Below are 22,901 nucleotides of genomic sequence, written 5' to 3' on the forward strand. Positions count from 1 at the left end.
TGCCGAACCCTGCTGAGAAAGGCAGCAAGGACAGGAAGTGACCAAGCTGCTTTATCAAATTACACAGATTTGGAAAAAAAAATTTCAAGAGCTGTTTTGTTTATTCCATGTAAATTTTTTTGGTGCATTGAATCCGAAAATGACCTTCATTTTGTCATAGGACAAAACGTTTCCTGACAATTTAGGTGACTGTTAAAGAGGACCTTTAATCAGATTGGGCACAGGCAGTTCTATATACTGCTGGAAAGCAGACAGTGCTCTGAATTCAGCGCACTGTTGGCTTTCCCAATCTGTGCCCCGGGTAAAGCGCTATCGGTCTCGGTACCGTAGCGCTTTACAGTCAGAAGGGCGTTTCTGACAGTCAGCCAGGGATGCCCTTCTGCCCCGCAGCGCCTACCGCGCTGTACTGTGGAGCGGGGGGAAACCCCCCCCCCTCTCCTGATAATACTCGTCTATGGACAAGCACTGTGAGCAGAGGGAGGGGGCATTCCTCCCCGCTCATACTGAACAGCGCGATAGGCGCTGCTGGGCAGAAGGGCGTCCCTGGCTAACTGTCACGAACGCCCTTCTGACTGTAAAGCACTACGGTACTGGGACCAATAGCGCTTTACCCGGGGCATAGATCGGGAAAGCTGACAGTGCGCTGAATTCAGCGCACTGTCAGCTTTCCAGCAGTATATAGAACTGCCTGTGCCCAATCTGATGAAAGGTCCTCTTTACGTAAGGCAATACCTCAAAATAGGTGGAAATAGACTTATAAAATTAATATTTTATTACCATTTTTTCATGAAAATCCTTTTTTTAACTGAAATGAGCTCAGTAACACACTAACCTCGATTCTTCCATGAGGCTCCTCTTGGTGCATTCACACTTATGAGTAGCATCTGGAAAGTCTCTCTGAAACATTTTCTATTATCTCACTCTGGAAGTTCTTTTCTTTGCGAGTTAAGGTTTTTTGGCATTTTATATCTTAAATGTATTATGTGAATTATTTGATAGTAATTTGGACTTTCAAATGCCAACGGGTTGCTATTCAGAAAAAAGGTCAAGGATCTCATCCCTGGGCCTATGCCTATATGATTCAGGATGGCAAATATCACTACTAAAAATGACATCGCAAATATTGATTTTTTAAATGACATTTTTTTATTAAGAATCTTAATCACATGTTGTAGTACAATATATTCTCTTAAAAGGAATCAACTTTAAAATTTCCTAAGTGCTACAAAGTAAATTATATTTAGGCTGAGGCCCTACGTTGTGGAAACGCAGATTTTTTTGTTGTAGATTATGCTACTTTTGTTTTGTCTTTTTTGAGTCAAAGCTATATCTACTTCTCAATTAACTCCTGGCTTTGGATCAAAAAACCACAGCAAAATCTGTAACAAAAAAAATGCAGCGTTTCTGCAACATGAGACCTCCGCCTTAAAAAGAGTTCCAAGGCCAAATAATTGATGACTTATCCTCAGTGTCCTGAACTGAAGATCAGCAATGACCCAACACCTAGGTCTTATGCTGATCAGCTGTTTGAGGAGTGCAGCCTCTTCTGTACTTAGCAAGCACAGCACCATACATACAGTACTTTTGTTATGTATGTCACTTTTGCACATTTGGTGAAAAACCACTTTGAAGTAATATGCAAATGTACTTGGTGCACTGGGGCCTTCAGCCCTGGGAGCGCTGCTTTTGCTGCTCAAGTAAGATGGGTGATGTTATATTTGTTGGAGGAAGTTGCCCCAGAAAATCAGTATAAGTATAAAAATGACTGGGTGGACCCCATTATGTGGTCTGTGAGTAACCGCTGTTTTAGCAGACTGATTCTCCATGGTTTGGAGAGCTCACGACAAGTGTGAGCTTAGCCTAAGTCATCCTGGCACAATTGATTTGCAAACTTATCTACCCTGACAACTTCAGTGTGATTCTGCATTTTAAAAAGCAACATTAACATAATTTCTGTTTACGTCATTCAATCCTCATTTTTCAATAGATTCTCATAAGAAAATAAAATTGTTTACAAAATATCAATCTATACAAATAATTAGTATTTATTTTACATGTATTTTCCCTTTATTCTTTAAAAAGCACCATGAATTAAAAACCCTTTATTGCTTTTTACTTAATGCAAATTTTATGAGAAACAATTAAGTTGATCAAAAAACTGTGGCATTCTAGTGGTATCGCTTTACCATATAACACATCATGTACGGCAATCCTGAATTGATTTATTGCTACATTTTTGCCAAACTGTAGTTTTTGCTAGAGTTTCACCAAAAAAATTAGCATAAAATATGACAAAATCTCTGTTTATAAATAAGCAATTAGAAGCAATGGAATGTGTATATTAAAACATAAATGTTAATGGAACAGCGAAGAAAAAAAACACACAAACATCACAGCTTTGCCTTCCGTTGGAAAAAACGTTGTATAGCATTGATGGCGTCCTCTGAATTTGCCATGTTGGCAAGAAGCTCAAACTCCTTCTGACAAACCGCATGAAGTTTCTCTTTCTCTAGATTTCGAATCAGTTGTTTGGACAGGGCCAAGCACTAGTGAAAAAAACAATATTATTTATTTCATGTGTTAAATATTTAGTTCTAAAGTCCGATCATTTTAGTTTATGCGTTTCAGAGTTTTAGACAATTTATGTGATGGTTTATATTACAAAGTAGTATCCTATGACAATATACAGGCAATTACTCTACAAAGTAAGGTTCCTACCTGAACAATAATGTATCACTAGTATGGTGACAACATGGTGAGACTTTATGTGACGAGCGATGTGGGAAAAAAAGTGACGCATTTCCGTGGAGCCTTAGCCTAAAGGGTTATTCCCATTCCCAGAAAATTGCTGCTGAAATGGGAATAGCTTCTTGCACTATATGATACTCCAGTACCCTGCAAAAACACATAGTCTGTTTCATTGCATTGGACAAGGTTGTAATTACATCATACAGCCACTATGAAACAGGCCACACTTTATGTAAAAAGTGAAGGGATCACAAAGCAACACAGCCCTTTCAAACAGCTGATCATGCTGGCATCTGTTGGTCCCCCACTGATCTCGTATTGATGACCTATCCTGATAGGTCATCAATAAAAAAAGACTAACTGCATAACTCTTTTAACTGCCAATGAGAAGATTCTGACCCTAGTTCCATAAATCAGTAATACTATCTGATACTGTTTCTCCTACTGCACTCTGGTCTTGGGGTGTGTGAAAATTGGAGGCCATCATAACACAGGATAGGCAGGGTAAAGGGTTAGGTGTCCTATTGCCACAATGCACTTCCTGCAAGTAGCTGTCAACTACTGTCCCCCTGGCTCACCCTACCAGTTCTTAGATCAGTTTGTCTTGTAGCTTCCAAATTTCCTATCCTATGAAATACCTTCCCTCATTATGGGTCATTTTAACATCTGCTATCTCCTATCACTAACCACCTCTCGGTCTGTCACAGCTTACTTCCTCTCCCACACACAAAGATGGTAATATTCTTGATCTGGTCTTTTGTTTCTGTTCTGACTCTAATAACACTAACCTACCAATTTCTGAACACAACCTTCTTTCTTTACTATCAAAGGCTCTTGTCCTTTGCAAAACACGCCAACCTACCGCACACACAGCAATCTATGGGCTGGAATCACACAGCACCTCTACACCCTACACTCATCACTTCTCTATCCTGTCCTGAGCACTACAATAAGACTTAAAACTCCCCTGGATAAAGCAGCACCTTTGACTGTTCAAAAATCCCAACACAGACACCATCAGCCTTGGCACACTCCTCAAACATTTTCCTTTAGCGCTGCTCAAGATGTGCTGAATGTCTGTGGTGAAAATCTAATACATCTACAGATTTTCTTCACTTTAAGTTTATACTCAAAGCGTAAAACTCTACCCTTAAGGGTCCATTCACACGGAGGAAAATGGTGAGGAATTTGGTGTGGAATTTCAGCGCTGAAATAAAGCCTCCCATTGACTTCAATGGGTTACTTTTTCTGCTAGCCTTCTATTGGAAGGCTTTTTTTGAGGCTGATTTTGAGGCGGATTCCTAACCATATTCCTGACCAAAAAACTCTGTGTGCCTCAATCAGGAAATAACTCAAACTCCAAGCAGCATCAGTGCCCTTCCATCTCTTGCTCCTCATTGTGAACTCTTATTCTTTGACCCAGATACAGAAGACAAAGTCTCCCAGCTTCTTTCTTCTTCTCACCCTGCTACTAGCACAACTGATCCTATTCCATCACACCTCCTCCAGTCTCTTTCCCCTGCTGTTACAACTCACTTTACTAAAAATTTAACCCCCTTCACTCTCTCTTCTGGAATCTTTCACTCCTCCTTCAACCATGCTGTCATAACCCCACTACTGAAAAAAACCTTCCTTGATCGATCCTGTGTTGCTAACCATCAATCCGTCTCTAACCTCCCCTTCATCTCTAAACTCCTGGAATGATTGGTCTATTCCAGTCTAATCTGCCATCTCTCTGCTAAGGTCTGGTCCCCTTCTAGACCCCTTACCAAAGCTGCACCAGTGGGCTTTACACTAATCAGATTAATACCAAACTACTACTCAGTTTAGGCAAGCTTATCACACAAAACAGTCCTCACAAAGGTCACCAAGGATCTCCTGACAGCTAAATCTAAAGGCAACTACCTATTTATTCTGGAACTTTCAGCAGTATTTAACACCATGGACAACAAACTCTTCTTCACTATGCTCTACTCTATTGGCTAAAGGGACACTGCTCTCTCTTGGTTTTGTTCCTATCTTTCTGACCACTCATTTAGGGTATCATTCGCAGTTGCAATCTCCTTCCCCTTGCTGTTGGTGTTCCTCAGAGCTCGGTCCTAGACCTTCCTCTTCTCTCTGTACACAGCCTCTATTGGACAAACCAGCAGTAGATTTGACTATCAATACCATCTATAAGATGATGACACCCAGCTATATACCTCATCCCATGATATCGCCCCTGCACTATTAAAGAACACCAATGACTGTCTATGTACTGTCTCTAACATCATGTCTTTTATCATTCTGAAATTGAATGTTTCAAAAACTGAACTTCTTGAGTTCTCTCCATCCACTACTATCCATTTCTGTTTGTGATCTTAGTAGTACACCAAGGCAGCATGCCCACTGTCTTGGGGTTGTACTAGATTCACATCTTACCTTCACCCCACATATTCAGACATTTGCTTGCTGTTGCCATGTGCACCTCAAAAAATCTTTAGAATTCACCATTTTCTCACTGTGGAAACATCAAAAACCCTCATTGCTGCTCTGATTCTCTCTTGTCTTCACTATTGTAATTCTCTTCTAATTGGGCTCTTACTAAACTTTCCCCTCTGCAATCTGTCCTGAATGCAGACGCCGGATTCCTCTTTCTGTCAAACCAGTACACAGATGCATCTATCTTGTGCCAGTCACTATATTGGTTGCCCATCCACCACAGAACACAATATAAAATTATCACACTCACCAGCAAATCCATCCATAGCGCTGCATCTCCCTACATCTACTCCCGTGTTTTCTACCCTAAACATCCTCCATCTTCTGCCACTGACGTTAGACTTGTATCCGCTATTATCCAAACATCCCACTCCCGTCTCCAAGACTTTTCTCAAGCTGCACCAGTGCTCTGGAACGCTTTACTCTGGACACTCAGGGTAATGCCCATCTACAGCAGCTTTACAAGTGCCCTAAAATTACATCTGTTTAGGAGAGGTTATCACAATAACTGATCATATTGTTCTTCACCTCCATACACTACACTTACATTTCTTATCCTATTCTATTCCTCCTCCTCTATTCTATCCTTCCTTAGACCCTGACCCCTCCATTTAGAATTTACCCTGCTCTTCATGCACTTAGTATAGGTATATTTATAGATACCAGCTGGTGACTGAGAAATAAGATCATACAACTCAAGCTGTATGAGTCAAAGATGGCTGGACCATTGTACTAAACAAGCCCTCTGACGTCGTATCTCCTTATTTCCTCATAGAATGCAAGCTCTTGTGAGCAAGGTCCTCAGTTCAACTGTTTGATATGTTAATCTCTTTAGCACATTGTAATGTCTCATATTGTCTGTTCACGTGTCATCTGATTTATAGTGTGCTACGGAATATGTTGGTGCTATATAAATAAAGATAATATTACTACTATAATAAAATTGTACATTTAGGGCACCATATTATTTAGTGCTCCTACCATCTGCAGAACAGCATATACATGGCTTCTCAGCTACTTGTTTGGTAGAACAGCTGTATAATTTGCTTACATTTTTTGGCAAAGTGGCATAATCTCTCAGTCTTGACCAAATTTCTTGCTGGAAAGTAGAGTCAGGAAATACTTCAGTCACTAGGCCTACATTAAAAGCTTCCCGTGCAGTTAACGTCTTGTTGAAGAGTAGTACCTCAACTGCCTGGATGGTGAATATATACAAAGTCAATATGTATTTCCAGAACATGGCAAAAAATAAAACCAAAAAAACATAACTCATGCAAGTACATAAGTAAATGAGAAATACAGAATATATACAGTAGAGAAGTATTGACACTTACCATACTTCTACAATCCAGAAGAGACACAATAAAGGATGATTGTCATATTTGTCTCTACATTCTTACATCTCTACATTTATATCTTATCTATTATATACATGATAACTGCAGAGCGCATGTTATTTTTCTATGCTATGCTTATATGAGAATCAATAGTAACAATATCGTAACTAGGAATAGCAAGGCCCCGTGGTGAACTTGTGACATGAAAAGACCTCCGAGTGTAATAATAGTGTTTGTAAGGCCCGCGGCCTCACTTAACCAATCCCAGCTCCTGCTCAAAGCAGCCTCCACATAAGGAGAAGCGATGGCGGCCATGAGCATGAGCCAGGATTAATAAGTAAATAGGGCCCATTACCTGCTGGAGTTACTTCAGCAGGTAATGGCCTATTAAAAAAAAAAAATGCAGAGATAGCGGCTGTCGCCATGCCCCTTAATGTCCCGGGCCCTGTGGCCGCTACCACTGGTACCTCGGTAGTTATGCCCCTGAATGGTAATTCACAATTGTCTGCTTATCTGCAGGGAGAGTCAGAAGAAGAGCAAAGGGGAATGGAGAAGAATTGATATTTTTGCTTTATTTTCTGCCTCCTACTGAGGTTTCATATACTATGTTGAAGGTTTAGAAACACTGGGGAGTGTCCACACGCAGGAATTTGATGTTGAATTTGTTAAGCAGAAAATTTCTCCTTCAGGAATTTGAAGATTTTTTAGCTGGTCAAAAACAGACTAGGATTTTGATACAGATGAACTGTTCTCTGACCCCTATAAGGACCTATTATAAAATCATTTTGTACCTAATTTGGGATCTACTTGGAACTGAGAAAACAAAACAATATACACAATATAAAGATTTGACAGCGTAAAAACAAAATGGCACGAGTGGAAAGCAGTATGCTATTAAAAAAAAGTTCAAAAATCTATTTGAATTAATATTTCAGGATGCTTTCACTTAACCTTGTGACTTACCTTTGAATAGCCCATAATTTTGGGGAATGTGTAAGAAGAACATCCCTCCGGATGTTGTCCCAACTTACTAAATGGTGTATTAAATGTAGCCTGCATTAGAGAAATAAGATTAGCAGATATCCAAGTGTTTTATATATTGTATATACTTTTCTTAAGGCTTTCCATACTTTTTAAATTCCTTTTACTGATGAAGTACAGAAATTGTGTGCAGTCAATTGCTACAAAATTGTACACAAAGTAAATAAAATCATTTATGCTTCTATTTGTTTGGGCCATCTTAATATAGAATATAGCAATTCCTGACATTGGTACCCCGGTAACCCTCCAGGGGGCTGCAACATTGATTGGGAAGTTGACCGCATGTCTATCATAGAATTCTGTATCTTTAGAACATTTTCTTTATGAAAATATTTTGCAGGGGTGCCCAAAAGGATTTAGTTTTTTTCTTGGGGTGACCCAAGGGTGGGAAACAATGAGTGGCTTTGAAGACAGTTTGGGTTGGCATAAATAATGTATTTTTTTGTTTATTTATATATATTTTTTTTAATATGTCTGTACACATTTTTTCACTGACTTTATCTCCAAAAAGATCATGAACAACCTCTGGGACACATCCAAACATTTTTTTTTATTACTTAGCATTTTTTTGCAGTTTTAAAGCAGCTATCCCAAACGATGCAGAGATAGAATCCACTCCACCCTTACCGTCAAGAGACAGTGGACAGTCGTTAGGGTATTTAGGAGTTTAGTCACACTTTTTCTTGTCTTCTCTAGAAACCGCTGGAGATGCCTTTGAAATGGCCCTTTACTTAGAGAGGGATTTATTTATCTAGGATAGGGGTACTCAAACACTTTTAGCAAAAGGTCTGCTGACCAGGTCATCTGAAAGTGTCCATTTTTTGCAGAATGTTTCCCATCATAAGACATCTGACTATAAGATGCACCGAAGGTTAATATAAGAAAACAAAATTATTATAATACAACCTTCCCTGATGGTCAAATGAAGGGGTCAATGTCACGAACTAGTGATGGGGCACTAATGTAGCATTATACTGTGTGTGGGGAACTAATCTTGGGTTATACCATGTTGGGGCATTAACGTGGCATTTTACTGTGTAAGGGGCACTGATATGGGCTTATAGTGTGTGGGAGGTACTATGGTTTGATTATACTGTGTGGAAGGCACTAAAGTGGGATTATACCATGTGGGGGACACTAAGGAGCATTATACTATGTTTGGGACATTAAAATGGCAAGATACTGTATGTGAGGGGGCATTAAGGAGTTTTGTATTGTGTGGTAGGCACTAATGTGGCATCATGCTGTGTGATAGACACTGACATGGGATTATACTGTGTGTGTGTGTGTGGGGGGCATTAAGGAGCATTATATGATAGGCACTAATGTGACATTATATAGTGTGAGGTACACTAATGTGGCATTATACTGTGTGAGGGTCACTAATATGGGATTATACTGTGTGAGTGTATGTGTGTGTGGGGGAGCAATAAGGAGCATTACACTGTATGATGGGCACCAACATGGCATTATATTGTGTGGGAGGGCATTAAAAAATGGGGTGCCCCTCATGCAGTATAATTCTCTACTAGTGCATCACACCTAGTATAATGCTCATCGGGGTCCCACACGACACACTTCTTTGTTCAGCAGTTGCTTGAGGCACTTATATTCCAACTGCTGCCCCCTAAACCCTAATTGCCAATCCCTGCTGCTACTGTTTTCAGCTATCGGGGCCACGGTCAGAGACTAGCATTTCTCTCGGCTGCTGTCCTAATACAAGGGGTCTGAAAAGCCATCAGCTGCAATCTGAGTTTGGACTGTGGTCCGCCAGTTGAGTATCCCTGGTCTAAGATTATGTAGGCAGAGATTTAGCTGTAAATCAGAAGTGAATGCCATACAATTACATTTTTCACATAGGAATAATGGCACCATAATAACAATCACAAACACCTTAAGTGGGACTGTAGACTGCTAAGTAACCTAATAGTTCAGGAAAGATGTGGCAGGTGAAGAAGAATTTTATGTCTGCAGACAGACATAAGGCTGAGAAGATTTAATAGCACCCAATGCATTTCTTGCTCGCTACATTCTGATGAACTACTGAATAAATTAAAACTCACGACAGTTTCTGGGTACAACCTGGCGTGGATTTCCATTCTGGCACCAGGACTTCTGACAGTTCTCTCGGTCTCTGCCATTTATTAAGACTGGCGTTTGATATCACAGTTTTAATTAATTTGCCCCAGTGTTTGGCATCTGGCATTATATTGGAGAACGATGATACCTGTCATTACACACTTAGCTGCCTGGTGAACTAGAATCAACTATAAAGGATATATACACACAACATATATAATATATATCACATATCACATTATCTTTTTCTTGAACAAAAGCCTACCTTATCAGAAGCGTACACAAGGTCAAACAGGCCAAGAATAGTTGTGGCTATCCCAATTGCAGGTCCATTTACCACAGCTACAAGAGGTTTTGGAAAATCAATGACTTTGTGCACCAAATCCCTAGTAAGAGCAATCATATAGAATTTTTCAGAATAAAGGTAAACATGACCACTCTCTATGATATATGTACACCTTAAAATGATGTTCAATGATATTAAATCATGTTGTATGGCTTATATTAGGCATTCTAGAGTTAATACCTTACTACTCCTGTGCCTTCTTTCACCATTTCTTCAGCACCTCCTGTGAAAGGCTGGAGGGCATTATTTAGGTCATTGCCACTGCTAAAGTAGTCACCTTGTCCTGTACAAACACAATATGAATATATTTAGTTCTATATATCCCTTTATTTACTCCGTTGAGCCAGTCTACTTGTAGTGAAAGGGGTTATCCAGTTTCTAATATTAATTGCCTATCTTTAGGAAAGGCCATCAATATTACATCCGCAAAAGTCTGACGGTCAAAACCCACACAGATCTGTTTGGAGACAGTGTGACCCCCGGTAATGTTTACATACTGAGAGCCATGCTGCTTCCTTTTCATACCTTTTATAGCAGCAGCTTTAGATACTGCAGCACTGCCTCGTATGCTTCACAATTCCCAGGAACCACAGCGTCCCGAAACAGCAAATCTAATTTTGGAGGAATTTCAGGTGTTGAACCTTCGCAGATTTAGATGTGCTCTAACTACTTAGATGAACAGTTTGATCACAGCATCTAAGGCAGGGGTCTCAAACTCAATTTACGCGGGGGCCGCTGGAGGTAAAGTCTGGGTGAGGCTGGGCCGCATCAGGTTTTCCACAAGCTATGCTCGCCGCAGCAAATTTAGCTCCGCCCAATTTTATGATGACTCCACCCATTCTTATTCATTTTCCATGTGCCCCCACACAGTATAATCCTCCTACAGTCACCCATACACTATATGTCCCCACATTATAATGTTCCCTTCCAACTGCCCCACAGTATTAGGTCCCTCTCCTGGTGCCCCAGTTTAAACTGGGGGAAACTAGAGGGGACATGAAACTGGGGCAGCTAAAGTGGGACATTAAACTCAGGAGGCTAGAAGCAGACATTAAACTGTAGGGGTAGGTGGACAGTGACAATAAACTGGGGACAACTAGAGGCAGACAGGTCCCCCTCCAGCTACTCCCACGGTTTAATGCCCCCTCCAGTTGTCCCCAGTTTAAGTGCCCCCCTTCATCTACCCTCAGTTTCATCTCCCCCCACCATTTCTCCCCCAGTTTGATATCCCCCTTCATTTGCCCCATTTTATGTCCCCCCTCCATCTGTCCCCAGTTTCATATTCCCCTCCATCTGCCCCAATTTCAGATACCCCCTTCATCTGCCCCCATTTTCATGCTCCCCCTTCCATCTGTGACCCCAGGTTCATGTCCCCCCCTCCATCTCTGCCCCTAGGTTACTGACACACACACACACACACACACACACACACAATCTCACATTACTCTCAGTACTACATCTCTTCATCTTTCGGCCAGCACACTAAGACACGCCTCCAATAGTCAGGTGACGTCTGACGTCACACACAGGTCCTTTAGTCTTAAACTTCAGCAGTACTAGCTTTCCACTGTTATAACAGCAATAAAAGCGATGGGTGATCAGTGGAAAGCTAGTACTGCTGCAGTTTAAGACTCAAGGACCTGTGTGTGATGTCAAACGTCATGTGACTATTGGAGGCGTGTCTTTGTGTGCCGGCCGAAAGATGACTATAGAGGGAAATGCAGGGAGCTGCGCGGGGGCCGCAAACTTTCGTCCCGAGGGCCGCAGTTGGCCCGCGGGCCGCAAGTTTGAGACCCTTTAGATTCTAAGGGGTTACTACAATAGTGGAAAAGGATAGACAGCCTTCCAAATTATTTCTTTGATCTTGCTTATTTATTACAACATATAAGAATCCATGCAAGAAATTAAGATGCGTTGTAATGCGTTGTAAACTTTACATGAACATAGAATTCGAGAACTGAGCAACATTTTGAGCCAAGGAAATCCTTGATCAGGCTCAGGGAAAGAATCAATAGAGCTAGGGATACAAGGATGAGATATGATCTATAGAAGACAACCCTATATGGTCCTAGGTGATAGTATCAGAGCAGCTGTAGCCTAGGACATTTTAGGGTGGTCTTCTATGGAACCTTTTGGAGGATAATGATGAGTTGGGGCACTCCTGACCCACTGCCTAGGACAGAAAATGCAGGACTGTGCCACGGGGGCCCCCACTAACATAGGGCCAGGTGCAAGTGCAGCATCAGAGCAAAGGATGTCTCCTGTCAGACATACATTATATAATTGGCAATGAAAGTGTTAACAGTCCATTCTCTGTATTGCTGCAGCAGTCTGGCTCAGCACAGACATTTTGCCTTACTCCTATTTATGATTTCTACCACTATCTGCTTGTAAATGATTAAATCTGACTAAACTTTGTTCTACTTCTAGTCCTATCATTCTTGAGCTCTATTGCAAGTTTAGCTGTGTATTGTTTAAGAAAATGGGACAATTGCTTTGGATAATGCAGAGTGAAAGTCCAAGATACAGCAATAAGTGGACAGTGTAAAACTTAAGTTTTAGTTCACTATACTAAAATACATAATAGACATAAAAAAAGTAATTTGTATAGATACCTACTCACACAGAATTACTACCAATTGACAGGTAAAGCAACTAATAACCTGCCTTCAAGTGTAAAACCATCACCAGTGCCGAATAAAGGAACAATTTTGCCCTAGTCACATGGGTGGGCACATTGTGGAACAACCAAGAAAGTCTTCCTTCCGGTATACAGCCAGAAAAGGTATATCCCTTTTGAGAAGGAGACAGGCAGAGTGCTGGAGTCCCGATATATATATCCCAGATTCCTGACCTATTTGTAGTCCAGGGCGGACTTGAGTAGGCCTTAGCCCCAGGTGTGGGTCCTTGGTTCTTTACTGGCCTACAAAAGACTACAGAGCCTAGACTTCAGGGCAGATCCTAGGATTTAGTGGAGGTGCCTGGGTCTGTCCTGGAGAGTTTTGGTGAGACCAAAATGGGACTTCTGTTTTGTTTGATCATGTGGCCAGAAATAAACCACACGTATAGTTAGCCTGATTCTGTATTAGTTAGAGCTCGGATGAGCAGAAGTTTTGTTTTGTCTGATGTTAAGACTAGGGTTGAGCGATCGTGTTCAGAAAAAATCGGATTCTGATCGTCGATCAAGAAAAATTCACGATCGCGATCGGAATCCCGAACACAATCTTTTTAGGTGGGATCGAGATCGGTGATCATTTCCCACAATGCTTTGCTAGCTAGTCTCCCATTCATTCTAATGGGAGACTAGCTAACATCTCTAGTAGCTACTTACCTTAAGAGATGGCTGGTCCAGTGCCTGGTCTTCTCGTTCTTCTTCGCATCACTGTCCCCTGCCTCCCAAGTTAGGAGAGTGTGGGCTGGTACTGGGAGGGGAGACGTCACAGCTCCCCGCCCTGTTCCCGCCCACACTCTCCTAAGCTACAAGCCCCGCCTTCCTAGGTCTTTAAACACTAACCTGGGAGGCGGGGGCAGCGAGGCAAAGAAGACCGAGAACACTGAGCACGGGACAAGCCATCTCTTCAGGTAAGTGGACACTAGGGGGCAGGGGCGGATCCAGGGCCGGGCAACCGCCCGGGGCCCCGCGCTTAGCGGGGCCCTGCGGCCCGGCCCTAACAAAATGGTCCCATCAGCTCGGCATAGTCGGGCAAGTGCCGGGGCCCACAGAGCCTCTGGGGGCCCCCCGGCACTTGCCTGTCACGATTTCAGCTCATCGGCGTCCGTCCGCCGATGAGCTGAATCGCAATTAAAGCAGGAGCTGTGAGCTCAGCTCCTGCTTTAAAGCTCCGGCCCGGCTTGCGTGTGTAGGCGCGATGACGTCATCACATCACGCTTACACACGCAAGCTGGGCCGCAGCTAAGCAGGAGCTGAGGTCACAGCTCCTGCATCGTATGTGACTGGAGTGAGAGAGAGGAGCGTCGGGGGAACGATGGAAGGTGAGTGTGTTTGTTTTGTATTAAATATTAAGGTGGAACATAATGAAGGGGGCCCATGAAACTGGGGGGCAAATGAAGGGGAGGGGGGGAATGGCATGACACTGGGGAAGATGAAGGGGGTGGGGAGAGTACGGCATGAAACTGGGGACAGAGATGGAGGGGGCCCAATGAAACTGGGGGGCAAATGAAGGGGAGGGGGGAACGGCATGACACTGGGGAAGATGAAGGGGGTGGGGAGAGAACGGCATGAAACTGGGGACAGAGATGGAGGGGGCCCAATGAAACTGGGGGGCAAATAAAGGGGAGGGGGGAACAGCATGACACTGGGGAAGATGAAGGGGGTGGGGAGAGAATGGCATGAAACTGGGGACAGAGATGGAGGGGGCCCAAAGAAACTGGGGGGCAAATGAAGGGGAGGGGGGAACGGCATGACACTGGGGCAGATGGGGGGTGGAACAGCATGACACTGGGGCAGAGACGGGGGACATGAAACTGTGAGCAGATGAAGGGGGAGAACGTGATGAAACTGGGGACAGAGATGGAGGGGGGACATGAAACTGGGGGCAGAGGAAGGGTGTATATGATACTGGGGGAGAGATGTAGGGGGGGCATATAATTTACGGGTGACTGTAGGAGGATTATACTGTGTGGGAGCACATGATAAATGAATGAGAATGGGTGGAATCAACATAAAAGTGGATGGAGCCAAATTTGCCGCGGCGCACAGAGCCGTACATTTTACCCCTCTTTCTACTCTTTAAAAATTGGGAGGTATGGCGTTAGTTTAGCGTTAGTGATGCCACACTCCTGCATGATGTCACTCGCTTCATCTGCGACGCACAGTGTCTCGACTCCCCCCGCCTCCTTTACAAGGGGGCTCACTGAGGCTCTGTTGCTCAAGGGCCCATAAAAACCTGGAGCCGGCCCTGGGTCAGCATGTCCCCTCCTACGGACGCTGATGAGCTGAATACATAGGCGTTTAAAGCAGGAGCTGTCACAGCTCAGCTCCTGTTTTAACGCTGAGCTCCGGCATTTGTAGTCGCGATGTGATGACGTCACATCGCGCCTACAATATGTGTATGAGGGAGAGAGCTGTGAGGGAACGAGGGAAGGTGAGTGTGTGTGAGAACAGTATGACGCTGGGGCAGATGGAGGGGGAGAGAACAGTATGACACTGGGGCAGATGAAGGGGGGAGAACAGCATGACACTGGGGCAGATGGAGGGGGGGAGAACAGCATGACACTGGGGCAGAGACGGGGGGGGGACATGAAACTGTGGACAGATAAAGGGGGAGAATGGCATGAAACTGGGGACAGAGATAGAAGGGGGGGACATGAAACTAGGGGTAGATGAAGGGTGTATATGAAAATGGGGAGAGATGGAGGGGGGACATATAATTTACAGGTGACTGTAGGAGGATTATACTGTGTGGAATCACATGAAAAATGAATGAGAATGGGCGGAGTCAACATAAAAGTGGGCGGGGCCTAATTTGCTGCTGCGCGTAGGGCCCCGCCAAAGTCAATTGCCCAGGGCCCCGCAAACCCTGGATCCGCCACTGCCAGGGGGGACTAAGTAGCCAGAGGATTAAAAAAAAATACTTAGTAATTTAAAAAAAAGTTCTTTTAAAGTGTTAAATTGTTAGATTCCATGCTGTATAGTGAATAGGATTGCTTTTAATATCCGATCTCCGATTAGTAAAAAAACCCCATTGACTTGCATTGGGATCGGAAATGGGATCAAGATCGGGTTCGAATGAAAAATGATCGGAAATAGGATTTCAAAATCGATCCTGAAAAGTCAAGATCGGCTCAACCCTAGTTAAGACTGTATTTTATTTTGCTTATTTTATACCTGATGTGAAGATTTATTTATTTGATTTATTTATTTATTTTGAATAAACCTGCTGCACCAGATTTTGTGTCCCTGTTTCTGACTGGTTGGGTCCACACCATTCCTGCTACCGAGCTACCTTCCCCACACCCTATAAACACTGTGCCCACAAGTATACAACCCACAAGTGACTCCCTCCATGACAAGGGCAGCACCAATACTGCACCCTATAAACTCCCTATGGGGTATCTCTTATTAGTCCCCCACATGTTCGCCCACATACCCCCCCCCCCCCCCCAGTCATAGTCACCTTTCCTTCCCTCTTTTGGGCCCCTTTGCAGTGTCCAACATCCTTTTTCATTTTCAAAAGTATAATAAAATATGACAGTATGTGTAAGCAAATTGTTAATTTCCACTGCCTCTCTATCAAATTTTCACATAGATATGATACATTACTTTGCTGGGGTTTGCCTTATAGAGCTAGACATTAGCTACATAGGGTCCTAGGAGCCCTGAAAGTATCATACACTATGTTTAAATTCAGATTTGGAATAAATTTATTTGTATCGGCCAAACTGGAAACAAAACTTGAGAGGTGCACCCAACTCTACTGAATACCAGTTTGGATGTCATGTCTTGATAAATATCTACTAAAAATACTAAAAAATAACAAGTTTCAATACCTGTTAGTACTGTTAAAACAGAATCATCTTGTCCAGCCTCATCCAGTGCAGAAGTCACTTCTCTGTACATCTGAAATTAGAGGTAGAAAAAATTGTAAAGGGATGGTTACGACTCACCATATATCACAATGGAAGGCTTCGGAGTGTGACGACCTGGCTTTAGGACTGGTAAAGCTGAATGAACATGGAGAGAACAAAAGGATGGGCGTCTCCACTACCTGGCTTCCATAAAACTTAGCGTTTATTTCATAGTAAAATTAAAAAAATATATATATACAACATAGTGCAAAAAGATAGAAAATTGCAAAGTGAAGAAGATTTAAAACCACATCTAACGCGTTTCGGGATAGGTCATCCCTTAATCATAGCATTGCTGAAAAAGCATATACTTTTTTTTTTTTCAGCAATGCTATGATTAAGGGATGACACATCCCGAAACGCGTTAGATGCGGTTTTAAATCTTCTTCACTTTGCAATTTTCTATCTTTTTGCACTATGTTGTATATATATATATTTTCATTTTACTATGAAATAAACGCTAAGTTTTATGGAAGCCGGGTAGTGGAGACGCCCATCCTTTTGTTCTCTCCATCTGAAATTAGAGGTTTTTTTAGGATTTAGGATTTTGTGCAAATTCCTGAAAAGACAAATCTGATATTCATCATTGGCAATTGAAAATAATTTTTTCTATAACTAGATCATCTTCTATAGCCTAATTGAACATGCTACATATAACCAAAATTGGACATTGCTATAGCTGGTGCTACTGATAAAGTAAAGGAATGCGTAAAGAACAGGGTTAGTAGGCAGTTTTTACATCCTATTTTTTGTTGTGCATGTTCTCATTAATGCATCTTCCTTTGGTGGTCAACTGAATCACTCTCTCCAGTGTGTGTGGGCACTAATCACAGGCATTAACGCTGGGTCTCTGCTGTATAATACAGCAGGCGCCTGGCGGCTATGGTGGCCGCTGAGCTTCTGAGCGGCTGCCATATCTAAATATCTGACATCAGCTATACTACTGTTGGGAAGGGGTTAATGTATGGGTCGCCAACATCAATCACGTAATTCATGCACAACTTACTTGATGAAATAAAAATAAATAAATAAAATGTGTACTATATGACCATGGTTATGATAATATTGCTAAAAATATACTTAGGTTATAGAAATAATATATATTACATATAGTATTGTCCAGTCATTCATATCAAAATGGGTAACAATAGCCAAAACATTACCTGGAAGCTGAAAGCATTTTTTTTCTGTGGCCGATTCAGTACTATTTTAGTGATGTTATCTAGATAGACAACTTTAATGGTTTCATATTTTGAATTACTGTTTTTCCATGACGGTTTTGCGGCCTCAGAAGACACCATACGTGTTATCAGAGAGACATTCTGCTTTCCCTGAATGAAAATAAACAAAAAATGAATGTTATAAAGATATCTCCAATTATTTATACTTCTTTTAGTTGTTGTTGTTTTGAATACTGTTCAGCGCTGTTATCACTACAGAGCAAAGTCGGCACCAGGTTTTGCCAGGCCCTTGGGAGAGAGTGACAGTGGGCTTCATGTAAGTCATGGTAAGAAGTAAAATCTATTAAATTAAGGGAATGTTGATTTTGTAATGGTGATAGGATCACATTTGAAGGTACAACATACAAGTCACTCATTAAGTACTTTATTCCATGGACCCACTTGGCCCAGATGTCTTTGCATGGTGTAGACAGTGTAAGCAGAGGAGATTTGCATCCATACACTATAATGGGGTTTGCCGGCTTTCTGACCAATAATTGCATTATTTAAGCAGGTTTTGGGCCCTCAAACAGAATGTAAGCACAGGTGTGAACTGAGTCAGTCTGGGAAATTTGTTTGTTTTGTTTTAAATTTGGTTTTTATTGAGTACAAAGTATAATATGCATACAATTTCTAGAAGTCACTATTGCATACAGTCAATAAACATAATATTAGTAACAAGAAGTACAGGGGTATAAAAGTGGTAGAAAAACTTACAACTCAATGGTTAACAATAAGTAACAGGTTAAACATTATGACGAATGTCAGGTTATGAATGGTAAGGGTATTGGTACATGGTGTAAAAATTGCTCAGACTATGTCAGAGTAGGGATAGTTACATTCTGCAATTGTGCGAGGGTCTTGTCATGGTCCAGGTGTACAGGAAAGTATTCCTGGTCAGTTTAGTCCAGTGCACCAAGTTCTCCATTCAGCATATATCATTACCTTTGGAGATCCATTGGTGCAAGGAAGGGGGTGAAGTAGCTCTCCGGTGGGCTGAAATAAGGAGCTTTGTTGCAGTTATGAGGTGGGTGGCTAGATTTTCCAGTTTGGGGTGGAAATCGGAGCGGGGTAGTCGCAGCAAGACATGTTCAGGAGATGAGAGAATCTGGACAACACATACTCTCTCGATGTCACAATGATTTCTTCCCAAAAGGAACGAATAAGTGCCTGCTTTTATGTTACTTTAGGGAAGAAATCAATGCGACTATATGTCTGCTTATTCGCTCATTTAGGGAAGAAATCATTGCGACTATAGAGAGAGTGTGTGTTGTCCAGATTTCCCCATCTCCTGAAGTCTGGGAAATTTATACATTACTATTACTATATTACTATGCATGTGTGCTCTTGCCTAACCTTTTAAAACTGTTTGTATGCCATCTTTATCTATATGATACTATAAGGAAAATGTTTGTTCTCGTACCATGTTAGCCAGTGGGTTGGAAATATAAAAAAACAAAAAAACTTGATAGTCTTCAGTAGTTGATACCTTTTTAATGGCTAACTCATAATGATGACAAATTACAACGTTTCGGAACATTTCCTTTCTCAAGTAAATTTAAAGCCATTTCTGAAGGAGCAGATTTATATACAAAAAAGGGGGTTAGAATTCCAGGAGGAAGAGGGGTAGGGAGTTGTTAGTAATTGGTAGAGACAACCAGGGGCACCCGAAAACAATCGGGTGCCCCTGGTTGTCTCTACCAATTACTAACAACCCCCTACCCCTCTTCCTCCTGGAATTCTAACCCCCTTTTTGTATATAAATCTGCTCCTTCAGAAATGGCTTTACATTTACTTGAGAAAGGAACCTAGACGTTCCGAAACGTTGTAATCTGTCATCATTATGAGTTAGCCATGAAAAAGGTATCAACTACTGAAGACTATCAAGTTTTTTTGTTTTTTTTATATTTCTATATGATACTGGAAGAGAAGAAATAGAGGGATAAAATAATAATGTTCTTTTTTTTAAAAAAAATAAAAAATCTGCTGATTCTGAAAAGAATATCTTTTCCGCTTAAAACTATAAAACAAGGTGCAAGAAAGTTTAATATATTCTGTATGTATGAAGGCAGCACACGGGTAATGGAAAGCTTCACGGGTGCTGGTTCTGTGAGGGGTTGACCACCTCCCCACCATAATGTAAATCCAGATACAATAGTATAGAAGCATACTCCAAAACCTAGCTATGCTTCAAATAATTTTTCTTTATTAATAAACGTTTCGGGTAAAAACCCTTCATCAGGTATATAAACACATAAGGAAAATGGAGTGGCTGTGATTAGCCAAACAACAGCTGAATCCCACACGGTGAGGTGGGGATGCCAACTATGACATGCTGCATGGTCAGTATGGACGCAAGGTCAGGTAAGTAATGTAGCCAAGGACTGATTTTTACCCGAAACGTTTATGAATAAAGAATGATTGTTTGAAGTATAACTACATTTTGGAATGCGGTTCTATATTATTGTATCTGGAAGAAAGTTTCAATCTCATTTTTAGCACTGCAGTGAAAAGTGGTAGATGCAAACAGAAGGTGTTCCATCTGTATCTGTCATTCTGTCTGAGCATAAAACTGTACAGTGTCAGCTTAGATGTACTCATATAATAATGCAAGCATTGGTTGGATGTATACTTAAATACAATTACCTTACTTATGAAACATTAATTGTAGTCTCCATGTACAACCTTTACTGCAAAAAAAAAACCATTTCAAGGCTCTGTTCATATCTGCATTGTGACTTCTGTTATAAATGTAAACCACAACATAGTGTCAGCCAGGGGCGGATCCAGGGCCGGGCAACCGCCTGGGGCCCCGCGCTTAGCGGGGCCCCGCGGCGCGGCCGGGACCTAACAAAATGGTCCCGGTCGGCATGTCCCGATTCCAACTGAGCTCAGCGTTAAAACAGGAGCTGTCAGCTCCTGCTTTAAACGCCTATGTATTCAGCTCGTCGGCGGTAGGACGCCAATGAGCTGAATACATAGGTGTTTAAAGCAGGAGCTGTCACAGTTCAGCTCCTGCTTTAACGCTGAGCTCCGGCATTTGTAGCCGCGATGTGATGACGTCACATCGCGCCTACAATATGTGTATGAGGGAGAGAGCTGCGGGGGAACGAGGAATGGTGAGTGTGTGTGTGTGTGTGTGTGTGAGAACGTGAGAACGGCATGGCACTGGGACAGATAGAGGGGGAGAGAACAGCATGACACTGGGGCAGATGGAGGGGGGAGAACGGCATGACACTGGGGCAGATGAAGGGGGGGAGAACAGCATGACACTGGGGCAAATGAAGGGGGAGAGAACAGCATGACACTGGGGCAGATGAAGGGGGGAGAATGGCATGACACTGGGGCAGATGAAGGGGGGAGAATGGCATGATACTGGGGCAGATGAAGGGGGGGATGGCATGACACTGGGGCAGATGAAGGGGGGGGAGAATGGCATGACATTGGGGCAGATGAAGGGGGGAGAATGGCATGACACTGGGGCAGATGAAGGGGGGAGAATGGCATGACACTGGGGCAGAGACGGGGGGGAAATGAAACTGTGGGCAGATAAAGGGGGAGAATGGCATGAAACTGGGGACAGAGATAGGGGGGGGACATGAAACTAGGGGTAGATGAAGGGTGTATATGAAAATGGGGGAGAGAAATGGGGGGACATATAATTTACGAGTGACTGTAGGAGGATTATACTGTGTGGAATCACATGAAAATTGAATGAGAATGGGTGGAGTCAACATAAAAGTGGGCGAGGCCTAATTTGCTGTGGCGCGCTGCGCGCGCCACACGTTTTGTTCCCTCTTTCCAGTCTTCAACAGTTGGGAAGTACAGGTTAGAAGTGCAAGACCCCCCAGTAAGTAGGGCCCCGCCAAAGTCAATTGCCCAGGGCCCCGCAAACCCTGGATCCGCCACTGGTGTCAGCCTTGTCTCATAGCAGACACCATCTTTACCCTAGGTGTTAAGGGAGTGAGTTTTAGCATTTCATGCTTTTACACTGGATATTTGTTGTAATGACCCCTCATTACTAGATATATACACACTCACTAATATTAAACAGCTATATAATAAGGATGAGGTACTACAAATCTCAGGGCAGAAAAATACGAATAGTGAATTAGCAAACATGATTAAAACTTTCACTACTTATATATCACTTATACTGATCACTCACAAACCTTCTGTCCAGTGTCTGTAGGTCATTTATAGACCATATTATATATGTACTATATATCAATTGGAAAAGACAGGAGCAAGAGGTCAGAGAAAGGAAACTTAGACAGGGTTGCAGCAAGACAGTTGGCAGAAAATTTTGTAAGGTAAGAGACTGCCTATATAGCTGTTTTGTAAATAAAACTGCCGTTTTCATTTCTCAGTTGAGCTATGGGCCCCCTTTAGCCCAGTGGGCCCTGATATCTGCCTGGGTTTGCCAGGTGTTGTCGCAAGCCCTGCTACAGCAACCTGTTCAAACAGTTGATGGGTGGGGATGCCAAGAACAGCCACTGACCTAATATTGATTGGAGACCCTGCAAATGGAAGTAATGGCCACCATGATATCAATCTTCCAGGACAGAAGGCAAAGAGAAATCTCCCTCAGAGTCTTGAAAGGAGGAACTTGAAGCACCTTAAGGACGAGGTTAAGATCCCACAGATCCAAAGGCAGCCGATAAGGGGGAATGCAATGCACCACACCCTGGAGGAAGGGCTTCACCTGAGGGAAGAAGGCCAGAGTCTTCTGAAAGAGGAAAGAAAGGGCAGAAACCTGACCCTTAAGAGAAGGAGAGTGGATGACAATCGTTACTCTCACACCAGCAGACGTAAGCTTTCCATATATGATGGTAGATGTTTGCCAACTGTTTCCAGGCCTTGAGCATGGTGTGGATAAGAGCCTCCAAAAGCCCACGATGCCTCAGAACCTCGGCTTCAACCGCCATGCCTTTAAACGCAGCTGATGTAAGGTGGAATGGAATAGCGACCCTTGAGAAAGAAAGTCTATCTGCAGGACAAGAGGCCAAGGAGTGCTTGCGAGCAGGAACATGAGATCCCCATATCAGGCCCAGCCAGGCC

At 42.6% G+C, this 22,901-nt stretch overlaps 1 protein-coding gene across 1 annotated transcript in view; it reads right to left on the minus strand.

Annotated features, from left to right (window-relative positions):
- Positions 1–1,189: 1,189 nt before the first annotated feature.
- LOC142201339 (enoyl-CoA delta isomerase 2-like) overlaps positions 1,190–22,901 on the minus strand; it is a 28,425-nt gene continuing 6,713 nt past the window's right edge. The window contains exons 3-9 of the mRNA XM_075272178.1: positions 17,784–17,951; positions 16,543–16,612; positions 10,213–10,315; positions 9,952–10,072; positions 7,530–7,619; positions 6,281–6,424; positions 1,190–2,546 (exon numbers count right to left, since the gene is read on the minus strand). Coding sequence (XP_075128279.1) covers positions 2,391–2,546; positions 6,281–6,424; positions 7,530–7,619; positions 9,952–10,072; positions 10,213–10,315; positions 16,543–16,612; positions 17,784–17,951 — 852 coding nt within the window. The 3' untranslated portion in view covers positions 1,190–2,390. The remainder of the gene's footprint in view (positions 2,547–6,280; positions 6,425–7,529; positions 7,620–9,951; positions 10,073–10,212; positions 10,316–16,542; positions 16,613–17,783; positions 17,952–22,901) is intronic.

Source organism: Leptodactylus fuscus, chromosome 4 (assembly GCF_031893055.1).
Source record: "Leptodactylus fuscus isolate aLepFus1 chromosome 4, aLepFus1.hap2, whole genome shotgun sequence".
Lineage (NCBI taxonomy): Eukaryota > Metazoa > Chordata > Amphibia > Anura > Leptodactylidae > Leptodactylus > Leptodactylus fuscus.